At 46.4% G+C, this 27,942-nt stretch overlaps 1 protein-coding gene across 3 annotated transcripts; it reads right to left on the reverse strand.

Moving 5' to 3' along the window:
* Window positions 1-721: 721 nt before the first annotated feature.
* Window positions 722-27,869, reverse strand: MANBAL (mannosidase beta like). Of its 3 annotated transcripts, XM_027078346.1 has the most exons (4): window positions 27,792-27,810; window positions 24,304-24,389; window positions 17,578-17,786; window positions 722-1,685 (listed from the first exon to the last, which is right to left on the reverse strand). In XM_027078346.1, exons 3-4 carry the CDS (start codon window positions 17,725-17,727, stop codon window positions 1,578-1,580), a joined length of 258 nt encoding a protein of 85 aa, XP_026934147.1. In that variant the 5' UTR covers window positions 17,728-17,786; window positions 24,304-24,389; window positions 27,792-27,810; the 3' UTR covers window positions 722-1,577. The 3 variants fall into 3 exon arrangements, with proteins under 3 accessions (XP_026934147.1, XP_026934148.1, XP_026934149.1); XM_027078347.1 differs by lacking the exon at window positions 24,304-24,389 and having other exon boundaries at window positions 27,792-27,869; XM_027078348.1 differs by lacking the exon at window positions 27,792-27,810 and having other exon boundaries at window positions 17,578-17,783; window positions 24,304-24,388.
* Window positions 27,870-27,942: the final 73 nt, after the last annotated feature.

A 27,942-nucleotide genomic window follows, 5' to 3' on the forward strand; every position in this document is an offset into this window, starting at 1 on the left:
CTTTGTTGTGCAGGCACTCCAGTCCCCAGGCTCCTCCTAAAACCTGGGGTGCTGGGATCCTGCCAGGCCCTCCGTGGCAGGCTGGCCCATCACAGCACCAGCCTGCTGACACTCACTGAGTATTTGTTAAATGTTGAAAAAAGGGCCAAGGACTGGGCCCAAGTCCGAGTTCTGGCATTCTCAAGTCATCAGGACTTCAGTCTCCCGTCTCTAAAAGGGAGATGACACATGCTCATCCCTTAAGTTCCACCTCATCAGTTGTGACAACATTTGGGAAAGTGTTCGGCAAACTGTAAACCAGCCAGGCGTTCAGAGGGACCACGGATCGAGGCTTCTCCTTGGTGGCTGATTCAGGGCACGTGACAGGACCTGTGTGACCCACCCCATGCCACGTAAGGCCTCCAACTCAGTTTTCCTCAAGCTGCTTTGAAGACAAGCAGCGTCTTCCTCAGGCAGCGGGAACCAGGGACTGAGAGGGGCCCGGCCCCGGTGGAAACTCTGACACATGCACGGACGTTCACCGCATTTCCAGTGACTAAGGGCCACACGAAGCAGTTGGCTGGACCCTTCCTAAAATTCGTCCCGGAGCTGCTCTGACCAGACGGACCCCGCTCCGGCCATCCCCGGCCCCACTGTCCCACTTCTCTGGGGGTGCGCCCTTCCCGCACCCCGCAGGGGAGGGACCAGCACTCCCCATCAGTACAGGCGACACACAGGCAGCTCAGCGTGTGGGGCCGTTTATTAACGTTTACTTCCCCAAATGACTTTTCCTCACCGGTCAGGGCCTGAAAGAACTGGGGGTGTGGGAGGGGGCACAGACAGAAGCCAAAAGGTGCACGTTGAATGTGCTATGATGGGCTGAAAAGAGGAGGGTCTGAGATTGACAAGCCCTCCCCCATTTCAGATGCTCAGGAAGTCTGGGCCCAAGAAAACACGCTCATTCAGCCAAATCCCTTCCATGCGCTGGAGGAGGATGGGGCATCACCCTGGCTGGGTCTTCCACTGGCTCTCACTCCAGGCATCTTTCAGGCCTGGCTGTTGTACTAGTGGGACCCCTAGCACTGCAGTGGCTTTGACGCCTTGACCTAAACAAACAGGGGAGGCCTGGCCCAGCTCCATCTGCACAAGCAGAGACAAAGGTGACTGATGAGCAGATCTGATCTGCGGGGCACAGATAATGGGAGATGGGCGGGGCTTGTCAGCATCAGATAATGACTCGAAAATGCAGTGTAAATCTACAACGTGGGTGACTAAAGGCAGGACACGAGGATTCAGTAGGAAAATGCAACTCTGTGAGCTGACCCAATTTCTGAAGAGACTTCCAAGACAGTCTCTGCTCACAGAGTGTTTTAGTCCCCTTGGCCCTAAACCATCATGGAAGCAGAAGAAAGAGGAAGTGATGGTCTGCCCACCGGGCCCTGGGAACTATCGTGACTGTCCAGATCTCTGTGGTCAGAGGGCGTCCCAGCCACCTCAGACCCTGAGCCCGGGATAAAGTGAGGGAACAGAACGTTGAGCCCCGGGAGGGCTGCCCCCAAGGCCCTTGCCCGCCCCCCGGGCTCCACAGGCCGCCTCTTCTACCGCTTCTTCTTGGCCTCCTTCTTGGGTCTCTTGTTTGCAGAAGGAGCAGTGGCCTTGGGCTTCCTCGTCACCTCCGCACTTCGGGGCTCAGATGGTTCTGCCTCCTGTGTGGTGACAGAAAGGAGAGTCCTGCTTAGACAAATCAAGCCTGACACCAGCAAAATGAGATCATGTCTGAGGGGACTTCGCAAACGGAAGCGTGCCGCAGAGACACAAGGGATGGAAACCGTCACTGCCAGGCCCCAGGATCCACATGTTTTGGGACTGTCCCCGGGGAGCAGGTGAAGGATAAGGGAGGAGGCCCGAGGGGAGGAGGCAGCCTTTGGAGTCTCACAGTCCTGGGGGAATCGAGGCTCCCCCAGTTCCAGTCAAGTGACCTCGTGGGCAACGCCCTTCCCCTTTCTAAGTCTTGGCTTACCCACCTGTGATATGGAAACAGTGGTGCACAACTTGGAGGGCTGATGTGAGGAGGCAAAAATGCATGGAAAGCCCCCAGTAAGTGCAAATGCACCCTGCGGCCGGCGGGCCATGGTGGGCAGGGACTGGGCAGAATGCGGGCGGGGAGCCGGCTCTGGGCAGACCTACTGTGGCTTGCTCTCCTGCTGGCCCTGCTACTCTCCTCCGCCCATTCAAGCACAGATGCTGGGGCAGGGAAGGGTGGAAAGCGCGGCCGGGCGGCCACCACACAGAGTTCTGCGGCGCCTGGCAGAGGTGCCCTGTGGGAAAGGGGAGAGGGCAGCCTCAGGGCAGAACTCCAGACCCTCCCTACATCTGGGACAGCCCTGGATTTTATCTGTCATGTACATTGTGATTTGTTCCCTGTAAGATTTGGTTTAAACAAAGGTTCTGCTGCTGAAAAAAGGTTCAAAACCACAGAGCCAGCCCTGGCCTTCACTGAGCTGATAAAGAAAGTGGACTCTGGGGAAGGGACTCGGCCTGTCACAGCCTCACAGGCTCATGTCACAGGAGACTCTGGAGTGGCCTCAGTCCCGTCGGGTGTCCCCTCCTCCCTGGGTGATAAATCACACTGTGCCACGGCCAGGCAGGATGTTAACAGAGTCCCATCGAGCCCAGAGAGCACGAACCACAGTCCACAGGCCTCGTCCGGCCCACAGGCAGACTTCACTTGGCCTGCAGTGTTTATTTTTAAGAATTTGAGCCAACTGGGAGATTTCCCATTCGATCTGGAGTCCTTGCTTTCCTTGAAAACTTTAAACATCCAGTGACACTGGCCCTGAACCCCCTCATGGAAGAAACGGGCTGAGCAGTGGCTGCCCCTTTATTCAGGTGCCCTGGCCCCCACCCCCGCTGTCCCCAGCACTAATAGTAAGGAAATGTTTTCGGTACTTGTGTTCTTTTATTAAAAATGGGAAAACAAATAGCACACTAAGAATACGAGGAGGGAGCACGCTGTTTCTAGAAAAGTATTTCTTCGTGTTTAATTGGCCAGCTCCGAGCTGCCAGCTTGCCTTACTCTCTGTCCTTCCCTGCTCACCGTCAGCCCCTGGCCCCAGCCTCGAGTCTCCGTCAGACAGAAGAGGCAGGACCATGGCTGTGGCGGGGCGGTCCCTACCTAAGGCCCAGTCCAAAGGTCTGTCAGCTCCCTCTTATCGGCCATCATTGTCTGCTCTCCACCTTGCCTGCCTACCAGCTGAGACACCAGGTGTAAAGGCCCAGCCCAGTCCCAGGCACCCATGGGGGATCTTCCCAAGATAACCAGGGGACCGGCCCCTCCCCTGGCCAGGTCTCTGATTGCGCTCTGGACTTCCCCAGCCTGTCCCCTTGTGCTGATACTGTTTTTGTAACTTGGCAAAAAAAAAAAAAGAAAGAAAAGTAAAAAGTTAGCCCATTAGAAAAACAAACAGACAAAACAAAACCTCAGAGGAGCCAGTGTGTCAAGTGCACAGGCTGATGGCTGCAGAGCCCAGCAGGAAGGCTACTGTTTAAGGCAAACCCCACAGGGCACAATGCCTTTGCAGACTTTGGGAGCTGGAAACCATCCCCAGAGCAGTACCTGTGCGGCCACTGGAAACCAGTCAGTCCCTGCATGCCCTGGGCAAACAGCGCCTGATTAGACAAAGCGTTTATGCACAGGGAACTTGCCGAGGCCCACCAGGATCTCCAGGGATGGAGCACCCCTCTGAGCTCAAGCTGGGCGCCTCCTCTGGTTTCAGTGGGGCCAGTTCAGAATCCAGAGATGAGGACGCGCAGCTGTGTCCCCAGTGCTTCCCTTACTTCCCTTACGCCACAGACCTTCTCTCATTCACCTCATCCTTTCTGTCACCTCCCAGACCTCTCTCCTGACCCAGCTGTCTGTTAGATGACTGGAAGTGGCACCTCCCAGGCACCTACAACTCAACTGTCCCAGACAGAGCATGGCCCCATCTCCATCTGGCCTGGCCCTCCTCCCCACCCATGGTCATAGCAACCAGGGTCCTGGCAACCCCACCCTCCCCCTCCTCCCCTCCGTCCAATCAGTCACCAAGTCCTGCTGATTAGACCTCCTCCACCTTGACCTGGCCACTCTCTTGAGCATCAAAGGCCCTACTTCAGTTCCCCCACTGCCAACCAGCCTCCCTGCTCTCTCTATGCCATGCCTTGTGCACCTGCCAAAAGAATTTTTCTAAAATGCAGATCCCCCCACCTTACACCTTCCAGTGGCTTCCATCACCCACAGTCTCATGTCCTGCTTCTGGGATGGCAGCTTAAGGAGACCACCTCTCCAGCCTCCCCTGAGCTCTCCTCCACCCCTCACACTGGGCCAGGCCTCAGGGCTTCTGCTGCTCACCCCTAAACAAGAGGAGAACCCTCCTTTCCTTGGCCACCCAGTAAACCTTTCCCCATGGTTTGGCCCAGCCCAAGGGCTGCTACTCACTGTCTAGCCTTCCTCCTCTGCTCCTCTTCCTCCAGCAGGTGCATCCCCTCCTCCACCCCTACGCCCCAGGCACCCAGGAACCTTACAATGCCACTCATTTAGCACTAAGCTACATGTGCTCATGATGGTCTCCCCTACTAGTCCTTGGACAGCTTCAATTGTTCCTGAATGAATGAATGAAATGAAAGAAAACACAAGATCTCCCATAAGCATGGGAACGTCACTGCTGTTCATCATCATGAAGATGTAGCACTTTAGACTAAGCCTCACTTTTCCCGTAAGTAGAGAGGACACAAGCAGATTTCGAACCCAATATTCATATCCTAAAGCATGGCTAGATATAGCCACCAATAAGAATACTAATAATAACAGCCACAACAGCTGCTAGTATTATTTACAACATGCCAGGCCCTGTGTTCTGAGGCCTGGATATATCTTATTTTTGCCTCACAAAGGGCCATAACGAGCCCCATTTGATAGATGAAAGAAGAGACACTCAGAGAGGTTATGTGACCTGCCTAAGGTCTCAGCTGGCGAGCGGCAGGGCCAGGATGAACCTAAGCTCTCAGTGGCTATATGGTATAGCCTCTCCCGGGTTTCCTAGGGACCTCGGCGCTGATGGCAACCAAGAATTAGAGTTAACTGTGACATCTACTTTCTCCCTAGTTAGCAGCGCCTAGAAGCACAGGTGACTGTGGAATGACAATAACAGTTTGTTCCGGATCCTGCCGATGGGTCATTCAGAACCCCCTTGCTTGTGGCAGGAGTCAGGGAAGTGGGTTAGCACTCCTCGAGTCAGGCTTTGCTCCTACAGTTGAGAGCAGCTCTCTGTGGGCGCGTGGACAGAGTACAGTCACTGAGTCATCTGAGCACATTATCTGTCTCCTCCTCAACCCAGACCTCCTCCTCTCTCCCCCAGCTCAGTTTCTGGCATCGTCACCCACCCAGTTACCCAAGCTAGACACCGCCGAGCCATCTCTGAGTTCTCGCCATTCCCTGTGTGCCTCCACATCCGATCTGTCCCCGTGGCCGGTCCACTCTGCTTTCCATGCGGCTCTCAACTCTGCCCGGTCCCCCCTCTGGACACACACTACTGAGCCGGTTCAGAGCCCCCAGTCTCCTGCCTCCCCCTCCCAAGGTTTTCCTCACCACCCACCACACTGCTTTCAGAGCCTATTCTTCTAAGACGACCGTCCTGACCAGTCTGTTTTCTCCTTTAAACATGTTGCTGGTTCCCTCTTGGTATAAGACAGATTCCAAGAGCCTCCAGGTGTCCCTATTTGTATAAATCAGATTCCAAGAACCCCCGAGTGGCCTCGAGAGCCATTCCACTGCAGCCTTGGCCCTGTCCCCGGGCATGCCCTCTCATGCAGCCCACCCTGTCACTTCTGGGCTACTGGCCAGCCAGTATCTCCCAGATGCTCTGTTCTCTTTCATGCTCTGCACAGGTGCTCAGCACCTGTCACCAATCTATCTGTGCCCAGTGCATGCAGCCTCTGTGCCGGGCAGTGCAGGGTGATGAAGAAAAGGATGCACACTACATGATCTGCACCACGTGGGTGCTTCACAAACATCAGCTGCTCAGCCTCCCATCACCCTGATAAGCCCATCTCCGTGAGCCCCATTTTACAGGGAAGGAAACTGAGGCTCACCAAGACATCCCAACTAACCCAGTGGGGCACATCCGCCTTCCCCCCAAGGGACAGGGAAGCAAAGGCAGCGGTTACACACGTGATTCGGATGCTGAGGTCCTAGCCACACAGAGGTGTAGCTCCTAATTCTTAGCTGGTAAGAATGACTCAATAAATGGCTGACTTAATTTCTCTTCAAATGCACGCTGCTGGTACAAGCCAGGCAGACGGCAGACCCTGAACACTACGGCCCCACCTTTCAGTCGCGCTTCCTCTGAAGCAAATTTTCAGTTCCCTCAGCAATCTCACTTTGGGGAGTAAAAGAAACCACCCCCCACTCCCCAGCCCACCAGGTGGTTCCTGGGTCTGCGGAGGTGCTCTCTGTGACACAGGCCTCATCAATAATGAAGCAGCTCCACAGCCACTTACAAGGCCAGAAAATGGCTGCTATTCATCAGATTCAAAGAATCGAATATGTGCCACAATGCACCAAATCTCCTCCAGCAGGGAAAGCACACAGAATTTTATGATTTCCACTGTACAGCTCAGTGTGTATTTAGTCCAATAAATCAGGACAAAATGTCATTCTGCACAGACTGAGACTCTTCTTTCCTCTAAAATGGTCCAGGGAAAGAAGACCACTGTGCTATGCTCAGGTAGCCTCACGCACCTTGCCTCACTTGATCCTCAAGAATGGCGTGGGCTGGGCATGAATGCCCTCCTATTCCAGCTTGGGACACGGGCTCAGGGAGGGGAAGGCGCCCAGTGCTGAAGCTCTGGCTCGTCCTGCTGCACGCTCTTGCCCAAGGCCCTGGGCAGGGTGGGGGCTGGGGGACCTTGCGGGGCTGGGACTAGCACTGGCCTTGAGAGGAGGACAGGACTAGCTGAAACCAAGCGGGGGAGGCCGTCCATGTGGGTTCCACAAGGCGAACGGAGACAGAGTCCAGGATGCGCTTGGCAGGCGAGGAGAACTGTGATTAGAGAGAACAGCCCGGGGAGCTCATTCCAGACACGATTCAGCACTACCGCAGGCCCTGCCCACCGGCTGGTCTGCGGCTCCATGTGTATTCCTCAGTCTCTCCCATGAGCCGGTACACATCTCGAGACCATGTTTAGACCTTTGCCCTGCCCACCGCACAGCAGTCTCTCAAGAACTGCTTGTTAAGCAAAAAACACCCTGCCGCCCAATGCAACTGCAAGCGCCTCCCAAGCTTAAAAAAAAAAAACAGGGCAGAACTGAAAAGTTGGTTCTGCGAGACTGTCTCCTGAGGTGTTGAGAATGGGTGTACACCTGCCCAAGTTATTTACTACGGCAGCCTTCGCTGGCAATCGGGGATCTAGTTTAAAATCAAGACCCCCTGAACATCTAGGTCACTGCCCCGCTGCCCCCGGGAAGGCTCCATCCCTTTCAGGGCTCCAAACACTGCAGGGCTTTCTGGTTGACAGTGAAGTCTATGTGGGCATCACATAGAAAGCCACCACTCCTGCCATCAATTCTGGTGAGCTCTCCTCTGCCGGATCACAGTGCTGGGCATCAGCTGTCTTTGTCTGCCCAGCACCCACTCTCCATCGGGGCCATGCCCTGTCCCATGTGGTTCTGGGGGACTCTGAGTCACTGTGACCACAGGAGTGGCCAGTTTAATGTGGTCTGGCCAGAAATGGACCCAATGCCCCTTCCCACCTATGGGGCAAAGTACAGACATGTGGCCAAGCCAGAGCCAAGCAGAGGCTTTCCATGAGATCTGGAAAGTGAGCATAGGCAGAGAAATGGCTTCTCTTGCTTGTAAATCATGAGCGATAAGGACACAGACTGGGGCTGCTGTATCCTCCTGACACGTGGCAAGGGCCTCAGAATGAACCCAACACTCCTAGAGAGCCAGGAGATGGAGAGACCGAGCCCTGAAGACCTTGCGACCTTCTGAACCCAGGTGTGCCTTGAAATTCCCAGTTCTAAGAGCCAAAACAGTCTCTTTCTAAGGAAACTGATGGAACCCAGTTTCTGAGCTTTCAACAGAAGAGACTGAGGCAATCACGCAAAGACGGCAGGGTGGAAGTGAAGGTTCCTGCCCAGGGGCTGGCATCTGGCTGGGCAGATGTGACATAAACATATGAAGACATGAGAATAGTCAGCATTTAAACTACTAGGAACGACTAATTGCCCGATGAACTAATACTACCTGCTACGTGAGTCACTGCACTAAAAGTCAACACCCGCTTGCTTAGCGTTGACTGGATCAACATTCTGGGCAGAAAAAGATACAAAAGAGGCTTGGGAGGAAGCTCAGGCAGGCTGTGGGGAAGGGGTAGAAGGGCTCCCGACCTTTATTTCCTCACTACCTACTCTTTCACTCCTGGAATTTGGCTCCCACCTCATTAAAATTGCTGCTTTCCACTTTGAGAAAAGCAATAGACTATCCTCCCAGAAAATATGCCTAAGCATGAAAACATCACATTTTTGCACACAACTGCAGGGAGCTCACAGACTTCTGCAGTCTTTATCTAGGGATGCCCTAGGGATCTGGGAACTCCCTAGTAAGAATTTAGTTCTCCTGAAACCAAACTCTGAAGAAGAGCAGCCTGAATACAGCATCATTGTCACATTGAGCAGCCTTTCCTCCATCACTCAGCCGTTGTTGCCCAATCTCTGTGCCCTCCTTGAACCACTTGGGGGTTTTCAGGGAGACCACAGTCTCCTAGCCCTCTGCCCACTAGTCTGCCCACCTCCAAGAGAGCTAAAGGAATGGAGACCCCCAGCTTTGTCTGCACAGCACTCCTGTTCCTTTGGGAAATGACCTTCCCCTCCACCCCTAGAGGTCACACCACAGGATGCTCCCCTCCCTCACACTGGCCTGAGCAGTCCCAAGCTGGGTCAGCTACAGTTCCTTCTCTAGGGAATTTGGAACGGGGACCAAGCAAAAAGGCAGCCTCCAGATGCTGCAGCTGAAAGATGTAAACTTTGGGAGCTGTTAGTGGCCATGTTTCATCTTACCCCAGGGACAGTGAGCAGAGGAAGCAGGGCAAGAGAAGTGAGAGACAGGAGATGAACAGAAGGGGAGGCAGAGGGGATGCAGACAGTGAGTGATGGGGCCCCTGGTGCCCACTCCTTCCAGAGGCCCAGTTGCATCCCTGCTCTGGGAGAGCACCCGCATCTTTTCAGTACCTCTACACTGCACAGAAACTACCTCAAGGTTGGCCATGCCCCAAGTTCAGGCCTTCCCTGTATCTTCATTTCCCTTGAAAAGCTTAGCAACTCATTCTTAGGGTTTCAAGAAATAATACTATGTTGGTTAAAATAATTCCCAGGTCTCCCTCCCCAAATTCTCACTGGCTCTTTCTTTCCCATTTGGATGTCATGCTATTATTACAAACTTAACACACGTAGAACTGAACACCTCCTGTCCTCCCCAAATTGGTTTGTGCTTCAGGGAAACGGTCTAAGGACCAGAACAGTGGCTACATAACAGAATCACCTGGGCACTTTAAGAAAACACTGATCCAAGGCTTCAGAGAACAACTGAATCAGAATCTCTATAGGTACAGCCCAGGCCTTTGAAAATTCCCCAGGTGGGTGCAGCCAGATAGAGAAACACGCACCAGCCCAAGGACAGGCAATTCACGCTACCACTCCCCAGTCCCTTGCTCAAGGCAGACATCAATGAATAATTTGTTTACTCTGGAGCCTAGAAGCAGCCCCAGAATCCTTTCCACCATGGCCACCATACAAACAATCAGACTGGGCATGAGAGATGAAACACAGCTGCATCCTGGAATAGACAGAAACAGTACAAGGATCTACCTTCTTATATTTTAGAACCCAGCCTACAGGAAAATGCTTGGATTAAGTGTGACCCAGGCCTCAATCAGGCCCAAACAAATGTTTTTCTCGGGTTTTAGTTTAATGAGGCGTCAATGAGAAAACGTTCTCATTTGGCTTAGGATTCTAGGGACTTTGGTTTTAATTTTATGAATTAGTTCTTGCTCCTACTATGGAAAAGAAAGGGGGTGGGGTGGGAAGCATTTCTATGTGTTCCTTTTTTTCCTCCCTGATTACCCCCAAAAGAGCTTTCAAATAATCTGCTAAGTATTGAAATACTGAAGTCATAAACTAGTTGCAAAAAATCAGCTCACTAGAACAACAGGAAAGACATTCTTTTGCTTTTCAAAGCCTTTCCCATCATCTGGAGCCAAAAATATTATCTTCTGACCCAAAAAGCCACTAATAAACCTTGCTTCTATAGGCTAAGCAAGAGGGGTGATTTTGCCCTAAGTGAAGTGACAGAGAGCAAGATTGTTCTCTGGGTCCACCTCCTCCCACCTCCTTGCCACCTTCCACTTTCAGGGACCTCCCTCCTGCCCTAAGGCTGCCTAGAGTCCCCACAGCTGTCCCCCTCTGCCAGAAGAGCTCCCCAGCCCCAAGTTAAAATCCCTTTCTTTTTCCCTCCCCATCCAAATTCCAAATCCCAGCTTGCTACTAAGCACAACCTCTAAGCACAGTCTTAGCACTCACCCTCTCTTTGTAAGATTGTTTATACACACAGAATACTGTTTTTCCTTTCCATTTATTTAATAGTTCGGGGAGTAAGAAAAGGGGGCATGCAGAGGAAAGCTGGCAGTAGAATCCCTGAATAATTGAGGACCATTTGCTGGCATGGTGCATCAATAAAAAGTTAAATTAATGGTACTATATTTTTTGTTACTGATCCATTGAAAAACTAGCAAACAAAAACAGAAACAAAAACAAAAAAATGTAATACAGTAACCTTCAGTTACAAAGACAATTCACTTGTGTGAGCCTTACTCCTCTAAACTTCAAGATAAATGAAAATGAGATAGTCTGTACCACACTTATATTTTAAAAGATGAGGTTGTTGATACCAAAACCAGACAAAGATATCACAAATAAAGAAAATTACAGGCCTATATCACTGATGAATATAGATGCAAAAATCCTCAACAAAATATTAGCAAACCGAATCCAACAATACATTAAAAGCATCATACACCACGATCAAGTGGGATTTATCCCAGGGATGCAAGGATTTTTCAATATCTGTAAATCAATCAATGTGATAACCCATATTAACAAATTGAAGGAGAAAAACCATATGATCATCTCAATAGATGCAGAGAAAGCTTTTGACAAAATTCAACATCCATATATGACAAAAGACTCTCCAGAAAGTGGGCACAGAGGGAACATAACTCAACCTCATAAAGGCCATATATGACAAACCCACAGCTAATGTCATACTCAATGGTGAAAAGCTGAAAGCATTTCCTCTAAGAGCAGGAACAAGACAAGGATGCCCACTCTCGCCACTTTTGTACAACAGTATTCCAACAGTATTGGAAGTCCTAGCCACAGCAATCAGACTAGAAAAAGAAATCAAAGGAATCCACATTGGAAAAGAAGTAAAACTGTCACTGTTTGCAGATGACATGATACTATAGATAGAAAAATCCTAAAGACACCACCAGAAAACTGCTAGAGCTCATCAATGAATCTGATAAAGTTGCAGATACAAAATTAATACACAGAAATCTGTTGTATTTCTATACACTAACAATGAACTATCAGAAAGAGAAATTAAGGATTGTTATCCCATTTCCCATCACATCAAAAAGAATAAAGTATCTAAGAATAAACCTACCTAAGGAGGTAAAAGACCTGTACTTGGAAAACTATAAGACACTGATAAAAGAGATGGAAGATGACTGAAACTGATGGAAAGATATCCCATGCTCTTGGATTGGAAGAATTAATATTGTTAAAATGATCATATTACCCAAGGCAATCTACAGAATCAATGAAATCAAACTACCAAGGGCATTTTTCACAGAACTAGAACAAATAATTTTAAAACTTGCATGGCAACACAAAAGACCCCAAATAGCCAAAATAATCTTGAGAAAAAAGAACAGAGCTGGAGGAATCACACTCCCTGACTTCAGACTATACTACAAAATTGCAGTAATCAAAACAGTATGGGGGCTTCCCTGGTGGCGCAGTGGTTGAGAGTCTGCCTGCCAATGCAGGGGACACGGGTTCATGCCCCGGTCTGGGAAGATCCCACATGCCGCGGAGCGGCTAGGCCCGTGAGCCATGGCCGCTGAGCCTGCGCGTCCGGAGCCTGTGCTCCACAATGGGAGAGGCCACAACAGTGAGAGGCCCACATACCGCAAAAAAAACCCCAATAAAACACAGTATGGTAATGGCACAAAAAGAGCCACATAGATCAACGGAACAGAACAGACAGCCTAGAAATATACCCACACTCTTACGGTCAATTAATTTACGACAAAAGAGGCAAGAATATATACAGGAGACAAGACAATTTCTTCAATAAATGCTGCTGGGAAAACTGGGCAGCTACATGTAAAAGAATGAAATTAGAGCATTCTCTAACTCCATATACAAAAATAAACTAAAAATGGCTGAAAGACCTAAATGTAACATTGGAAACCGTAAAACTTCTAGAGGAAAACGCAGACAGAACATTCTTTGACATAAATTATAGCAATATTTTTTTACATCTGTCTCCTAAAGCAAAGGAAATAAAAGCAAAAATAAACAAATGAGACCTAATTAAACTTAAAAGCTTTTGCACAGCAAAGGAAACCATCAACAAAATGAAAAGACAACCTACTGAATGGGAGAAAATATTTGCAAATGATATAACCAATAAGGGGTTAATATCCAAAATATATAAACAGCTCATACAACTCAACATCAACAAAATAAAGAACCCGATTAAAAAATGGGCACGTTTTTCCAAAGAGGACATGCAGATGGCTAACAGACACATTAAAAGATGTTCAACATCACTAATCACAGAAATGCAAATCAAAACCGCAATGAGGGGCTTCCCTGGTGGCGCAGTGGTTGAGAGTCCGCCTGCCGATGCAGGGGATACGGGTTTGTGCCCTGGTCCGGGAAGATCACACATGCCGCAGAGCGGCTGGGCCCGTGAGCCATGGCCGCTGAGCCTGCGTGTCCAGAGCCTGTGCTCCGCAACGGGAGAGGCCAAAAACAGTGAGAGGCCCGCGTACCGCAAAAAAAAAAACAAAACTGCAATGAGATATCACCTCACACCTGTCAGAATGGCTATCATCAAAAAGAACACACACACAAAGAAGAAAAAAAAAAGGACACAAATGACAAATGTTGGCAAGGATATGGACAAATGGGAACACTTGTACACTCTTTATGGAAATGTAAATTGGCCACTGTGGAAAACAGTATGGAGGTTTTCTCAAGAAAATGAAAACAGAACTACCATACAACCCAGCAATGCCACTCCTGGGTATATATCCAAAAAAAAACCAACCAAAAAAACATTAATTTGAAAAGATACATGCATCCCAGTATTCAAAGTAATATTATTTACAATTGCCAACATATGGAAGCAACCTAACTGTCCATCAATAGATGAATGGATAACGATGTGGTATATAAAATATATATGATGGAATACTACTCAGCCATGAGAAAGAATGAAATTTTGCCATTCACAACAACATGCACAGACCTGGAGGGTATTTCGCTAAATGAAATACGTCAGACAGAGAAAGACAAATACTATATGATATCACTTATATATGGAATCTAAAAAATAAAACAAACTAGTGAATATAACAGAAAAGAAGCAGACCCACAGATATGGAGAACAAACTAGCAGTTACCAGTAGGAAGAGGGAAGAAGGGAGGGGCAAGTTAGGGGTAGCGGATTAAGAAGTACAAACTATTATGTATAAAATAAATAAGCTACAAGGATATATTGTACAACACAGGGAATATAGCCAATATTTTATAATAACTATAAATGGAGTATAACCTCTAAACACTGTGAATCACTATGTTGTACCCTTGTAACTTATATAATATTGTACATCAACTATATTTCAATAAAAAAGTAATAATAAAAAAATTATAAAAGATGAGGTTGTTGTCCAAAATTAACCTCTAAATGTCTAAACGGCAGGGTTGGCTGGGGGGGGAGGGGGGGAAGCATACTGTGGAGCCCTTCGTCAACCCCCTGCCTTGAAAGACCTTGACCTAAGATGTCACTAAAATCCTCAGAGATCAGTAAAGGGCACCTCTTTTTCTGAAAGTTTGATAAACGGACCTGGGCCTCTATGGCTAGCCTCAAAGGGTTAAGAATACAACAGGAGGTGAGCTGTGGCTCTCCGTAAGGCCACACACCTCTGACTACATCTCTGCCTGTAAAACAAGAACATTCACCACCTCCCTCCCTCGGGACTCTTGGCAGGCTTCATCAGTGGCCAATGACGATAAAAATGTTTGTTATTTATAATGCCCAGCAGCACGCTGCATCTGTGAGGACAGAGCCACAGGGCACAAGGATTACGTCTTTAGAGTGTGATACAATTGTGGGCAGAAAAACTCCAATCATGACCTCCTTCTCAAAACCCCAAAATAAGAAATGCAGATGAACAGAACAATCCAGAGCCCACGTGCCTATCTATGTTCACCAAGGTTTTCCCCACCTTTGCTGGCTGTTCCTCCCTGCTGGTTCCCTGAATGCTGGAGCTCCTCAAGGCTCTCCCCATCTTATTCCGCATTCCCTTTTAAGAGACCTCATCCTCTCTCATGGCTTTAATTACAGCTTATTGACTCTCAAATGTTGATCAACACTCAGCACAGACCCTCCTCCTGATACAGACCGGCAGATGCAACTACCTACTTGACAGAATCACCTGGACATCTTAAAGGCACCTGTTTAAAACTGAACCCAGCATGCTCCTTCCCCATCCCCACCCCAAGCTTGCCCCTTTGCCAGGGTGCCTCCCAGTTACACCAGCAGGATCTCTGGGCCATAGTCATCTCCAAGATAGGTATCTTTAGAATATACTGTATATCGTTAAGTAAAAAAAGAAACATGTAAAACTGTGTTTAGTAGGATGCTATCTTTTGTGCATCAAAGGGAGAAAATAAATGAATAAATAAATATCAGGCACACATATCCATTTGCATACTTCTTCAAAAAGAAACAAAGGAGGGGGCTTCCCTGGTGGCGCAGTGGTTGGGAGTCTGCCTGCCAATGCAGGGGACACGGGTTCGAGCCCTGGTCTGGGAGGATCCCACATGCCGCGGAGCAACTGGCCCCATGAGCCACAATTACTGAGCCTGCGCGTCTGGAGCCTGTGCTCCTCAACAAGAGAGGCCGCAATAGTGAGAGGCCCGCCCACCATTATAAGGAGTGGCCCCCACTTGCCTCAACTAGAGAAAGCCCTCACACAGAAACGAAGACCCAACACAGCCATAAATAAATAAATAAATAAATAAAAAAGAAACAAAGGAGGGATAAATCAAAATAAAAATGGTTGCCTATCAAGGGAGAAAGGGAAAAGGGTGGAAGATATGAGATTAAAGGAAACCTCTGTGACTCTATCCTGTTATGTAGTTTTAACTTTGGGAAATGTTGTATATAAAAGTTTTATATAATTTTTAAATTAAATCAAAAAGAAAAACCTCTAAAAATTAAAAACAAATTCGGGCAAATTAATGTATGTGATGGTGGGAGTATACTTATGTGAAGAAAAGACTTTACTAAACATAGTACCCTGAATTATGGGACATATTTGGGGGCCCAAAAAGAACCACAAAGAAATCATAAATTTCACTCTGAGTCTTATTGTTAGTAGAGAAAAAAACACATAATTATTTGAAAACTATAATAAGTATGCTGTAGATGTACAGAATAGAGTTTACATTAAAAAAAAAAGAAAGAAAGAAAGAAAAGAAAACGGCTATCCGTAGAAAAGCCAGCTTGCAAGGGTGGTCTTTGGCTGGCATCTGGGAAACTGGATTTTGGGTGGTTCCCACAATTCCCAGAACTGATAAGAATGGTTCACTATGGGACTTCCCCGGCAGTCCAGTGGTTAAGACTTCCCCTTCCAATGCAGGGGGTGTGGGTTCGATCCCTGGTCAGGGAGCTAAGATCCCACATGCCTTGTGGCCAAAAAACCAAAACATAAAACAGAAGCAAAACTGTAACAAATTCAATAAAGACTTTAAAAATGGTCCACATCAAAAAAAAAAAATCTAAAAAAAAGAATGGCTCACTATGCCTAACCTGTTTGTGGAAACAATATGGTTTATGCTAAATCCTGCTTTCTTGCTGGAAGTCTTGAGTTTTGGTTTGTGCTAGGCAGAGGGTGCTTATGTGACCTGTCCCCAATAAAACCCTAGGCAATGAGTCTCTAATGGGTTTCCTTGGTAGACAATATTTCATACAACTTGATGGGGTTCCCACTGAAAATCAAAGCTTTATTGGTCAAGATTGGAGGTTGCTAGAGCCCAAACTCACTATTCTGAACACTAATAAAGGGAAAGAACCAAGCATTTATCCTGCCTTTTACTACGAACAGCATTTCAGAGTAACCATATAGGGATGAGGAAAAGGTCTTCTTCATTGAAGAATTCCAGCTAATAAAGGCCAAAGGAAATAATGGATCTAAGCAACGATCAGTGGATGCTAAAACCATTTAGGTGAAAGAGTTATAAAATGAAGATTTTATAACAGAGGGATCAGCTATTATCACCTGAACCCAGATATCTTAGAATCTCTGTGTGACAACCAGACACCAAGTGCTGATTGATGACATGGAATAAGAAGTACACAGCACTAGCTATGAGGTGCTCTCACTAAATAACTTGATCTGAATCGAATCAAGCCTCTAAACTGAATTTCTTGTTGACAGGAGATATGCGGAAAAAGGGAACATGTCAAATGACACCACAGAGAAGCAATCAGCCAAATCCTGGATGTGGATGTGGCACACGACAATGACCTGCTTTCTCCAGCAAACCAAGGTCGTGAGAAAATTGGGAGTGGGGTGGTGGAAGGAGGGTACAGAGCTACAGAATACAGAGACCTATAGAACAAGAGTCAAAACAAGAAGAAAGCCAATCTGATCGTGTCACTCTCTTCCTTAAAACCCCTGGGGACCCGCCACTCCTCTGGCTGTTCTCATCGTGTCCTTTCTGTGCTCTGGCCACAGTCACCTGCATTCAGTTCCTAGACCATTCCTTCATTCCTCGGGTCCTTACACATGCAGTTCCCTCTCCTTGGGGGAGGGCGGACAACCCAGCCCCTGCCCCAGTGTAAGATTAGGTCCTCCCCCCTTGTTATACACCCTCACAGTACTCTATACTTCTCAGGGAAACATGTGTATTTGTTTCATATCTGCCCTTCTCCCAAAGACTAGAAGTTCCTTGAGGGCACACACCACATCTTTCAGCAGAGTCTGACACACAGTAAGTATGTGCTAAATAAAAATCTGCTTAACGCACATGTGAACAAATAAGGTATGAACCATATGGCCCAATGCTACCAGGTGGGAATTTAGGGACACTCTAAATCAATAAAACCCCACATAATCCCTGCTAGCCTTCATTGCTGTGATATCTATTTTCAGTACCTAGAACCCAGTCTGAGGAGCGGAGGCTCACAGGGAAGGACTCACCGCCTCGTGGGACTTGGGAATGGGTACAATGATGGCCAGTACACAGATGAGCTGGAAGATGGCCCCCAGGAAGAGTCCATATCGCAGCAGGTTCTCCAGGAATGTGGGTTCAGGCACCTCAGGAGGGGAGAAGTCCAGGTCGGAGGCCATGGCCCCAGCTGCCTGCTGCCTGAGGTCCCCTCCGATTCACCACTCTCCAGAGCCAACTTCTAAATGCAAAGAGTTAATGTCATGTTTCTACAACTGACGTTTAAATGGTTTCACTTCCACCAACACACCCACATACATGCAAGAATATATAAAGCAACTGTGATGAAATGTTAACATGGAGAGTCATTGGACCATTCTTTCAACCTTTTTGTATGTTTGAAATTTTTCCAAAAATGAAGTTACAGGAGATAAATAAATAAATGCAAACATTTCAACAAAAATCTCAAATCAACATACATTTGCTGAAGGCCTGCTCTGTTTCAGGTTTTATTTATTTGTTCATTTATACATCCAGTCATTCATTCAACAAATACTTATTGAACACCAAGCACTGAAGAGTAAAACAGACAAATCCCTGCTCTCTCGGGGCAGAGGCGGACAAAGAACACATCCAGATAGGACATGCCATCTAGTGATAACTGTTTTGAAAAAAGCTTCAGAAGGGCATCATTTTACTTTGTATAGGGTGACAGGAAGGGCCTCTCTGAAGAAGAGACAGGAATGAAGTGACAGAGATAGGAAGTATGAGACTGAGCCAGTGGAGAATCTCAGGGAAGCATATTCCAGGCAGAGAGAAAAGCAAGTGTAGAGGCCTCAGGGCAGGGATATGAGTCCAAAATGGTCAGAGGGGCGTACAGGAGGGAGAGTAGAAGGTGAAATCAGAAGGAGTGGCGACTGACCTTGTAGGACCCTAACACTCCTGATTTGATTGAGCAAAATGTAAAGCCACAGAAGGGTTTTGGGCAAAAAAGTGACATAATCTGATTTACACTTTTTTTTTTGGCCACACCACATGGCTTGTGGGATCTTAGTTCCCCGACCAGGGACTGAACCCGGGCCCCTGGCAGTGGAAGCAGAGTCCTAACCACTGGACCACCAGGGAATTCCCTGATTTACATTTTAAACGGGGTGGGGGGGTACAGAGTGGACATAGGGAGACCAGTGAGGGAGCTACTACCAGTAACCCAAATAAGAGATGCTCGGGACATGGACGACAGGGGCAGTGGTAGCAGGTCCGGTCTCAACCCACCTGTCTAGTCTCTCACTTCACCAGAGTCTCCCACTCCTAATACCCTGGTCGAGCTGAAAGACCTGCCTGTAATTCTCCAAGAGCACTGAGCTCTTTCAAATCCTGGGCCTCTACCTAAGTGGCACACTCTGCCAAGAATGCCCTTTCCCATTACGACTGCTTGGCGAAGCCCCTACTCTACCTCCAAGGCTGAGCTCGTGCCCCCGCTCCCCAGCATGTCTTTCTTACTGCCCTCCTCCTACCCTGGTAGGACTGAACTGCTCCCCCTCTACCACAGCACCCACGAGTGGCTTCCTTTGGCCCAGCCCAATGAGAAAGGGGAAAACTTACTTGGGAACCAGGCCCACCTGACTCCAAAGCCCTTTGTGTTTTCAGAGATCTGTGCCACAAGGCAACTTTCCACTAAATCTGAGCTGTCCAGTATGGTGGCCCTGAGCCCCATGTGGCTATGGAGAGTTGAAACACAGCTAGTCCAAACTGAGATGGCTGCTCAGTTAGGTCCACACTCAATTTAGAAGGTAGTATAAACATAAGAATGTATCAATAGGGCTTCCCTGGTGGCACAGTGGTTAAGAAGCCGCCTGACAATGCAAGGGAACGGATTCGAGCCCTGGACCGGGAAGATCCCACATGCCATGGAGCAACTAAGCCCGTGTGCCACAACTACTGAGCCTGCACTCTAGAGCCGCATGCCACAACTACTGAAGCCCACACGCCTAGAGCCCATGCTCTGCAAAAAGAGAAGCCACCGCAATGAGAAGCCTGTGCAGTGCAATGAAGAGTAGCCCCTGCTCGCCGCAAATACAGAAAGCCCGTGCATGGCAACAAAGACCCAATGCAGCCAAAAATAAATAAAAATAAAAATAAATTAATTTTTTAAAAAAGAACATATCAATAAAATATCTCATTAACAGTGTTTTATACTAACTGCATGTTGAAATAATATACTGGGTTAAATAAATTATTAATTTCATCTGATGCTGAAAAAGAACTAAGCTGGAGGATTCATTTTCTGATTTCAAAACTTAGTATAAAGCTACAATAATCAAAACAGTGTGATACTGGCATAAGGATCTAGGCCAATGGAACGGAATGAAGAGCCCAGAAGTAAATCCCCACATATATAGTCAACTGATTTCTGAACAAGGGTGCCAAGACCATCCAATGGGGAAGGATAGTCTTGTCAAGAAATAGTGCTGGGAAAATTGGATATCCACATGCAAAAGAATGAACTGAACCCTTATCTTACACCGTATACAAAAATTAACTCAAAATGGATCAAAGAACTAAAGAGCTAAAACTATTAAACTTATAGAAGAAAATATAGGAGAAGTCTTCACGACATTGAATTTGGCAATGACTTCTTAGATGTGACACCAAACCACAGGCAACAAAAGAAAAAATAAATTGGACTTCGTCAGAATTAAAAACTTTTGTGCATCAAAGGGCTCTATCAAGAGAGTGAAAAGACATACTGGAAAACAGTTTGGCAATTTCTAAAAAAGTTAAACGTAGAATTACCATATGATCCAGCAATTCCACCCCTAGGTATATACCCAACAGAACTGAAAGCATGGACTCATATACTTGTACACCAATGTTCACAGCTACACTATTCACAATAGCCAGAAGATGGAAACAACCAAGAGTCTATCAACAGATGAATGGATAAACAAAATGTGGTATAGACAAAGGACAAAGGACATTCAGCTACTAAAATGAATGAAATTCTGATACATGCTATATGGATGAACCTTGAAAACATGCTAAATGAAATAAGCCTGACAGAAAAGGACAAGTATTGTATGATCCCACTCATTAGGTACCTAGAATTGGTAAATTCGTAGAGACAGAAACTAGAATATAGGTTACAGGGGATGGAGGAGGGGCAATAGGGAGTCATTGTTTAATGAGTACAGAGTTTCAGTCTGGAATAATGAAAAAGTTCTGGAAACAGTGGTGATGGTTACACACACTGTACACTTAAAAATGGTTAAAATGGTAAATTTTATGTTATGGATATTTTACCACGCACACACACAAATTGTACCTGTTTCTTTTTACTTTCTAAATGTGGCTACTAGAAAGTTTTAAATTACACACACGGCCTGCGTTATATTCCTATGGATGGCTCTGGGTTAAGAGACTATCCTAAAACCTTCCTTCACTTTGGCTCTGCGGCTTCACTGCTTTGCAACATTTTCCCAACATGACAGAGGAGTGACTAAAGGATGACAGAAACAACCTTCCAAGTGAACAGACTGGGGTTTGTGCAAATGCGCATTTGTCTACCTTTCAACCTAGTCACTTAGGAAGGTGATGTGCCCGAGCTGACAAGGTGGCCACTGTTTCCCACCACTTCTGTCTCCTTTGTGAATGGCTTTCAAAGCCTGAGGCTCACTTTTTTTCCCCCCCCCCCAAAATCCTCAGAGCTGGCAGATCTTCATCCTCCCAGGAAGGATGTGATTTCTGGAAGGAACCCAACAGCATCTGGATCCAAGTGTGGTGAATCAGGTGGAGCCTCAAGCCCAGGAATACCATTTTTGGTCAAATACAAGGTTATGACGCTCAGACCCTAGGCAGATTGTTTGCGGTGGCTCAGAAACTGGCCCTGAAGTGAATTCCAAGGCTATTGCAAGAACAGCTTTACTGGAGGAAACGTACAGCCCAGACAGGACACTATATCCTTACACCATGTGAATAGCAAGGTATAAAAGAGTTCTCTCATTTCTTCACAGTTGCACCTCATAAATACATACTTTTTTAAAATGCCCTTGGCCCTAAACTTTACATTTAAGGCTGTAACAAGCCGAGTGGGCTTATCAATACTTAGATTTATTAGTGTTACTCACAGCAACATTGTTAAGAATATTTGTAGTACAATAAAAACATGGGGCCAACAGTGGGGGGGGGGCACAAACCCTGCTTCTATCAGAAATTAGCTACACTTTGGGCCAATCTCTTGACCTCCTACAGACTTGACGTTCTCAGGAGCCAAACAACAACAATAATATCTATTCAAAGCTATAATGTATTTAGGCTTTTTTTTTTTAATGGCAATTAGGCAATATAACAAGAGCCATAAAAGTGATTATATCCTTTGACTGAATAACTCACTTCCTAGAATCTACAGTAAGGAAACAATTCAAAAGAAGAAAAAGGCTTCAGGTACAAAAAAAGTTCATGGCAGTGCTATTCATAATACTGAAAAGCAGGAAGGAACTAAAGTGTCCAACAATAAAGAAGCAGTTAACCCAATTATGATACATCACGGGATAGTCCCTGTTGGCTAAAATGGCAAGTACATATGTGGTGTATCAGGTCAGCAGAAAAATCTTTGCAAAATTATATTAAATGAAAAAAGAAAATAATTACATAAACACTGACTTGCAGCCATGTATAAACTATGATCTCACTGGCTAAAGATCAGAAGAGGCCATAAGAAAATGTAAATAGTTGCTGTTAAAGTGAAGGGCTCATAAGTTTTAATTGTGGGGGGAATATCATTGAAAAAACTGAATACAATCTAAAAGAAAAATCCATGCCTATCTACTCCTCTCACAAGGCTTTTATAGGGTCTAATGAAATGCTGCCCAAGAGAACTTTCTGCAATGATGGAAATGTTCTCCAATATGGTAGCCACCAGCCCCATGTGGCTATTAAGCACTTAAATGAGGCTTAAGGAACTGAATTTTTCATTTTCATTTTACTTTATTTATAAATAGTTGCATGTGGCTAGAAGACTCCCACATTGGACAGCACAGGTACAACCAGAGGGTGGTTGTAATAAAGTTCTGGAAAACATAAAATGCTCTATACATCTTGTGTCTGCTTTAGAACTCCTGTCTAATTTTCTCTGTACCCCTATGCTTTACTTCCCAGTCTGCCTGCCAGGATTTCTGGGTTTTCCTTTCCTGAATACTGAAGTCACAAGAGTCCTACTCATCCTTCAGCTCCCAACAAGGAGGCTCTTATCCCTCAGACTCCTTGACAGGCTTTGCTCCTCCCACCCCACCCCCGACACTGTCACAGCAGTAGCGGTAAGCAAATCATTTGCCAGATGTGCACGGCACTTTACAGTCAGCATCTCATTCATTTCACAACCACTCTGGGAGGTGGGTATTACTAATGAGGATGAGGAAACCGAGGCTTGGGAGAGGTTACATGGCCTACCCTAGGATTACTTGGCTGAGAAGTGGCAAAGTTAGGATTCAAACTGGCTGGTGGGTACGACTGAAACTTAGCTGGTGGTCAATGGTTTTCAAACTGCAGGCTGTGGCCAATTTGTGAGCCATGGAAACCATTAAGGGGGCTGCAGCTGACATTTTTTCCTCTTTAATTTTATTAACCAGTACTTTAATTAATTAAGTAAATGACAATAGAAAATATCATATCAGTAAGGGTGAGTATTGTGTCCTGAAGCTTTTTTTTTTTTAACTAGTTATATCCATCTACATCCAAGCAAGGATGTTCTGGGTCAAAATTCAAAATGTATTTCTTATTGTTTGAGAAATACTACACAGTCTAATGTTTTTACTTGCTCCACTATAAGCTCCTGGACAGCAGGGACCCAGGGTCCATCTTGAGTTTCTTCCAGGGCCTGACTCAGATATTTGGTAACTGATGAAACCTATGGTTGTTTCCCACCTTTAAAGTAAGAGCAGATGCCCCAACTAACAGCCTCATTTAACAAGGAGGAGGGGGAGCAGAGAGGCACGCTGCTTGCTTAGGCTCTACCAGTGAGTCAGGGCAACGCTGAACATCCCGCTAGGTCTCTAACCCTGTGATGCTCCAGACTTGCTTAAGAGCAAAGGTTTTTACACATGGGGGGAAACTCATACCCTCACCAGAATTTCATAAAAAGTACAGAGCCATTTATTCTCAAACATCGCAAATAATTTCATAAGGTTATCAGACCCCTTGAGGCTCATCTGTGAATGCCAGATACCAGTGGTCTGAAGCATTCATTCACTGGACACATATTTACTGAGCATCATTCTAGGTCCTGCCATGGAGTTTTCATCCAATCGGAGGCACTCAAACACACACATATAGATATGTAATGGCAGCAGTATTATCAGAAATATAAATAGGGAGATAAGGGGTGCTATTTTATATGAGGCAGTCAGGGAAAGGCCTCTCTGAGAAGGTGTCATTTCAGCAGAGGCAAGAAAAAAGTGAAAGAACAAGTCAATTCAATTCCTGTTAGGTACCCCAAGGTGAAGAAACAGCAAAGGATAAGGTCCTGAGGCAGGAATGAACTTTATGACCAAGGAGAAGAGAGTAGAGTGAGCAGCTGTGTAGGATCAGTAGAACGCTGGGTCAAAGGGGAGCCACTGGAAGGTTCTTAGCAAAGAAATGACATGATCTGACTCATTTTTAAATGGTCCCTGTGGCTGCTGTGTTGAGAACAGAATGTAGAGGGGCAAGAGTGGAAATAGGGAAACCAGTTAAGAGGCTACTATATAATAGTCAAAAAGACACACTTGCACCAGGTAGCAGTAGAGGCGGTAAATTCTCAGGTTGTAGATATATTTTGAAGAGAGGGCCAACAAGATTTCTGAGATGAAATCTGAAAGAGAGAAATTAAAAATAAGACCTGAAGGTGAAACTATTCTGTATGATACTGTAATGGTGAATACAAGACATTAAGCATTTGTCAAAACCCATAGAACTGGACTTCCCTGGGGTCCAGTGGTTAAGAATCTGCCTTCCAATGCAGGGGACGCGGGTTCGATCCCTGGTCGGGGAACTAAGATCCCACATGTCGCAGGGCAACTAAGCCTGCGCGCCACAACTAGAGAAGCCTGCGCCCTGCAACTAGAGAAGCCTGTACACCACAACGAACAGCCTGTGTGCTGCAACTAAGACCCAGCAAACTTTACAGCACAAAGAGTAAACTTTAATGTACATGAATTAAAAAAAAAATCATTTAGGTATCCAGGATGGAATGCAGAATGTGACATTCTGAATCTAAATGTATTAGAAATGGATGAAGCGATTTCACTGAAGGGGTAGGGGGAATCAGGTGCTGACCTCAGTAACTTTGGAAATGGATGGAGTTTGTAAGACTAAAGGCAAAAGGAACTGTATATGTCACTGTACTCTAGTTAATAAAGTTGTTTCCCACATGGGATATAGGTTACCAATTCTAAAACAACTATACATGTACACTGGAATTGAACAATTAAGTAAATGGATGGTAGATGGTGGGAGCTAGGTTTGTTACAGTTGGAGTAGAAGGTTACAGTTAAGACAGAGGAGGCTAGAATGATCCATGTGAAATGGAAGAGTGTTGCAGACATCAGTATAAACTCATATTTAGATTAATATAGATACAGAAGGCTACATATTTATATATATAAATGTGTGTGTGTGTGTGTGTGTGTGTGTGTATGTATATATATATATATATATATATATATATATATATGTAGAGAGGGAGAGGAGAAGAAGAGGGAGATTAGTCTACACACATACATCTCTTGCTCTTTTGCTGACAGAGCCCAGAAACAGGGCATACCAGTAGCAATGAGCACACCTAGCACCCAGATCTTGGTGTCTGATACCATTCTCCAATAAAAGGAACCAGGGCTCCTGGGAGAAATGGTTAACTCTAGGACTGAAGCAGGAAATACACAAGATAAACCTGTAACAGAAAGTAAGAAAGTGTTCAAAAAAACCCAAAACACATTGATCGGGGTATGTCAAAGGGATATAGAAGCCACTTCAAAGAGCTCCCAATCGCCAAAGCCAGAACAATTTGGACAACAAAATAAATTAAGTAGTGCTGGATTATAACCCAAAGTATGAAAAGAAATATCCAAGACTATACTGATATAAATGATTTAATAAATACACAAATTTCCCATGGAGAATTTCAAACAATTTATGTAGATAATCTGTCTTGAAGTATGACGTATAATTCCACACTCCTTAAGCATGGGCTGTGCATAATGACTTCCTTCCAAGAGTACAATATGGAAAAGTGGGGGAAGGGGAGTAACTTTACAGTGGAAGAACTTGACTACCTCAAGCTAGTGATCTGGGTTAACATCAACTGTGGTAACTTATATTGAAAGTATATACCCTTGATGTGATATGATGAGAATGGCACTTTACCTCTGTGGTCTTCCTCCCCCAAACCTATAACTCCAATCTCATCATAAGAAAAACACCAAACAAATCCCAGCTGAGGGTCATTTTACAAGGTATCTGACCAGTAATACTCAAAACTGTCAAGTTTATCTAAACGAGATAAGTCTGAGGAACTATCACAGTCCTAGAAGCCCAAGGAGACACGACTAAATGTAATGTGGGATCCTGGAACAGACAAAGGACATTAGGAGAAAACTGAGCAAATCTGAAGAGCCCATTGACTTTAGTTAATAATAATTTACTGATATCAGTTCATTAATTGTGACAAAAGTATTATACTAATGTAAAATGTTAATAATAGGGAAAACTGTGTGGGAGATATATGGGAACTCACTGCAGCATCTTCACAATAATTTTGTAAATCTAAAATTGTTCTCGGGACTTCCCTGGTGGCACAGAGGTTAAGAATCCGCCTGCCAACGCAGGGAACATGGGTTCGAGCCCTGGTCCGGGAAGATCCCACATGCCGCGGAGCAACTAAGCCCGCGGGCCTAGAGCCCGTGCTCCACAACAAGAGAAGCCACCGCAATGAGATGCCCGCGCATCACAAAGAAGAGTAGCCCCCACTCGCCGCAACTAGAGAAAGCCCACACGTACCCTCAACACAGCCCCCCCAAAAAATAAAAATAAATAAATAATAAATAAATAAAATAGTTCTCAAATAAAAAGTTTATTAGAAAAAACAGTCACTATTTCAAAATAAATAAATAACCCCTGAGACATGTATAGCTGTCCAGACTTAGCAAACAGAAACTAAGTCTTCTCTTAGATTTAAAGAAACAGATTCCAAGGATGTTGGTAGGGGATCACTGGCTTCTAATGAAGTGATTCAAAAATTCTGTCCTGGGGCTTCCCTGGTGGCGCAGTGGTTGAGAGTCCGCCTGCCGATGCAGGGGACACGGGTTCGTGCCCCGGTCCAGGAAGATCCCACATGCCGTGGAGCGGCTGGGCCCGTGAGCCATGGCCGCTGAGCCTGTGCGTCCGGAGCCTGTGCTCCGCAACAGGAGAGGCCACAATAGTAAGAGGCCCGCGTACCACAAAAAAAAAATTCTGTCCTGAGAATTCAAAGGAAACAGACTGGGGTACAGAAAATCAGTGTCAGGAATTACTGCCTTACAGCCATGGGCTGTATACCCAGACCCGCCCCATTATAACAAATTCCCCAAAACTGCTCAAAACTGGGTTAGAATTTTGTCCTATGAAAAGATAAGCCATCTCCTAGAGCAGTCAAAACTGGCAGCCAGTAGGCTGAAGCTGGTGGGCAGATGTCCTACAAAACGTAATTATTAAATCCGAATTTGTTGCCACCACTTAAAAAGTGAGGTTTCACATACTCATTTCCCACTTCCCTTAAAAAGAAATAAATCAGCGAACACGCACTGTGCATTTACTAAGCGCCTTGCATTCACCAACTCATTTAATCCTCAGATTAACCCTATGCGCCTATTTTACAGAGGAGGAAACTGAGTACCAGAGAGGCAACCAGAGCTCGCCCACGGTTACATAGCAATAGGGGTACACTCAGGGGTCAAACCCCAGCCAGACTGACTCCAAGACTCTGGCTCCTCCTAAAGCTCCGTCAGTGGGAAGAAAGGCCAAGTCACAACTGTGAGGAGCACCGGGTTCTGGCCCTGCTCAGAACTAAAGCACTGAGGGACAGCAAGACAGGCTCTCCGCCCCCCTGGGACTCAAACTCCCCTCCCAAGTAACTTCCGAAAGAGCGACCCAGGAAGTTATTTTCGCCGCGCACGGAGTGGCCCCCGGGCCGGCAGAACAGCGCCGCCTGCGGCGCCCGAGCTTAAGCCCCTCTCCGTACCTCAGCATCTGCGACTCTACCCCGCCCTGAAGCCCGGGACCGGCCACGGCGTCACCGCACTCACCTCCAGCGCCGCCGCACCGCGCCCCCGGAAGTGGTTCCTTGCAACCTCGGTCCCGGAAGTGACGCTCCTGAGCAACCAGCGGGCTCA

Source organism: Aethalodelphis obliquidens, unplaced genomic scaffold (genome assembly GCF_003676395.1).
Source record: "Aethalodelphis obliquidens isolate GAN/ISIS:26980383/991018 unplaced genomic scaffold, ASM367639v1 scaffold42, whole genome shotgun sequence".
NCBI lineage: Eukaryota > Metazoa > Chordata > Mammalia > Artiodactyla > Delphinidae > Aethalodelphis > Aethalodelphis obliquidens.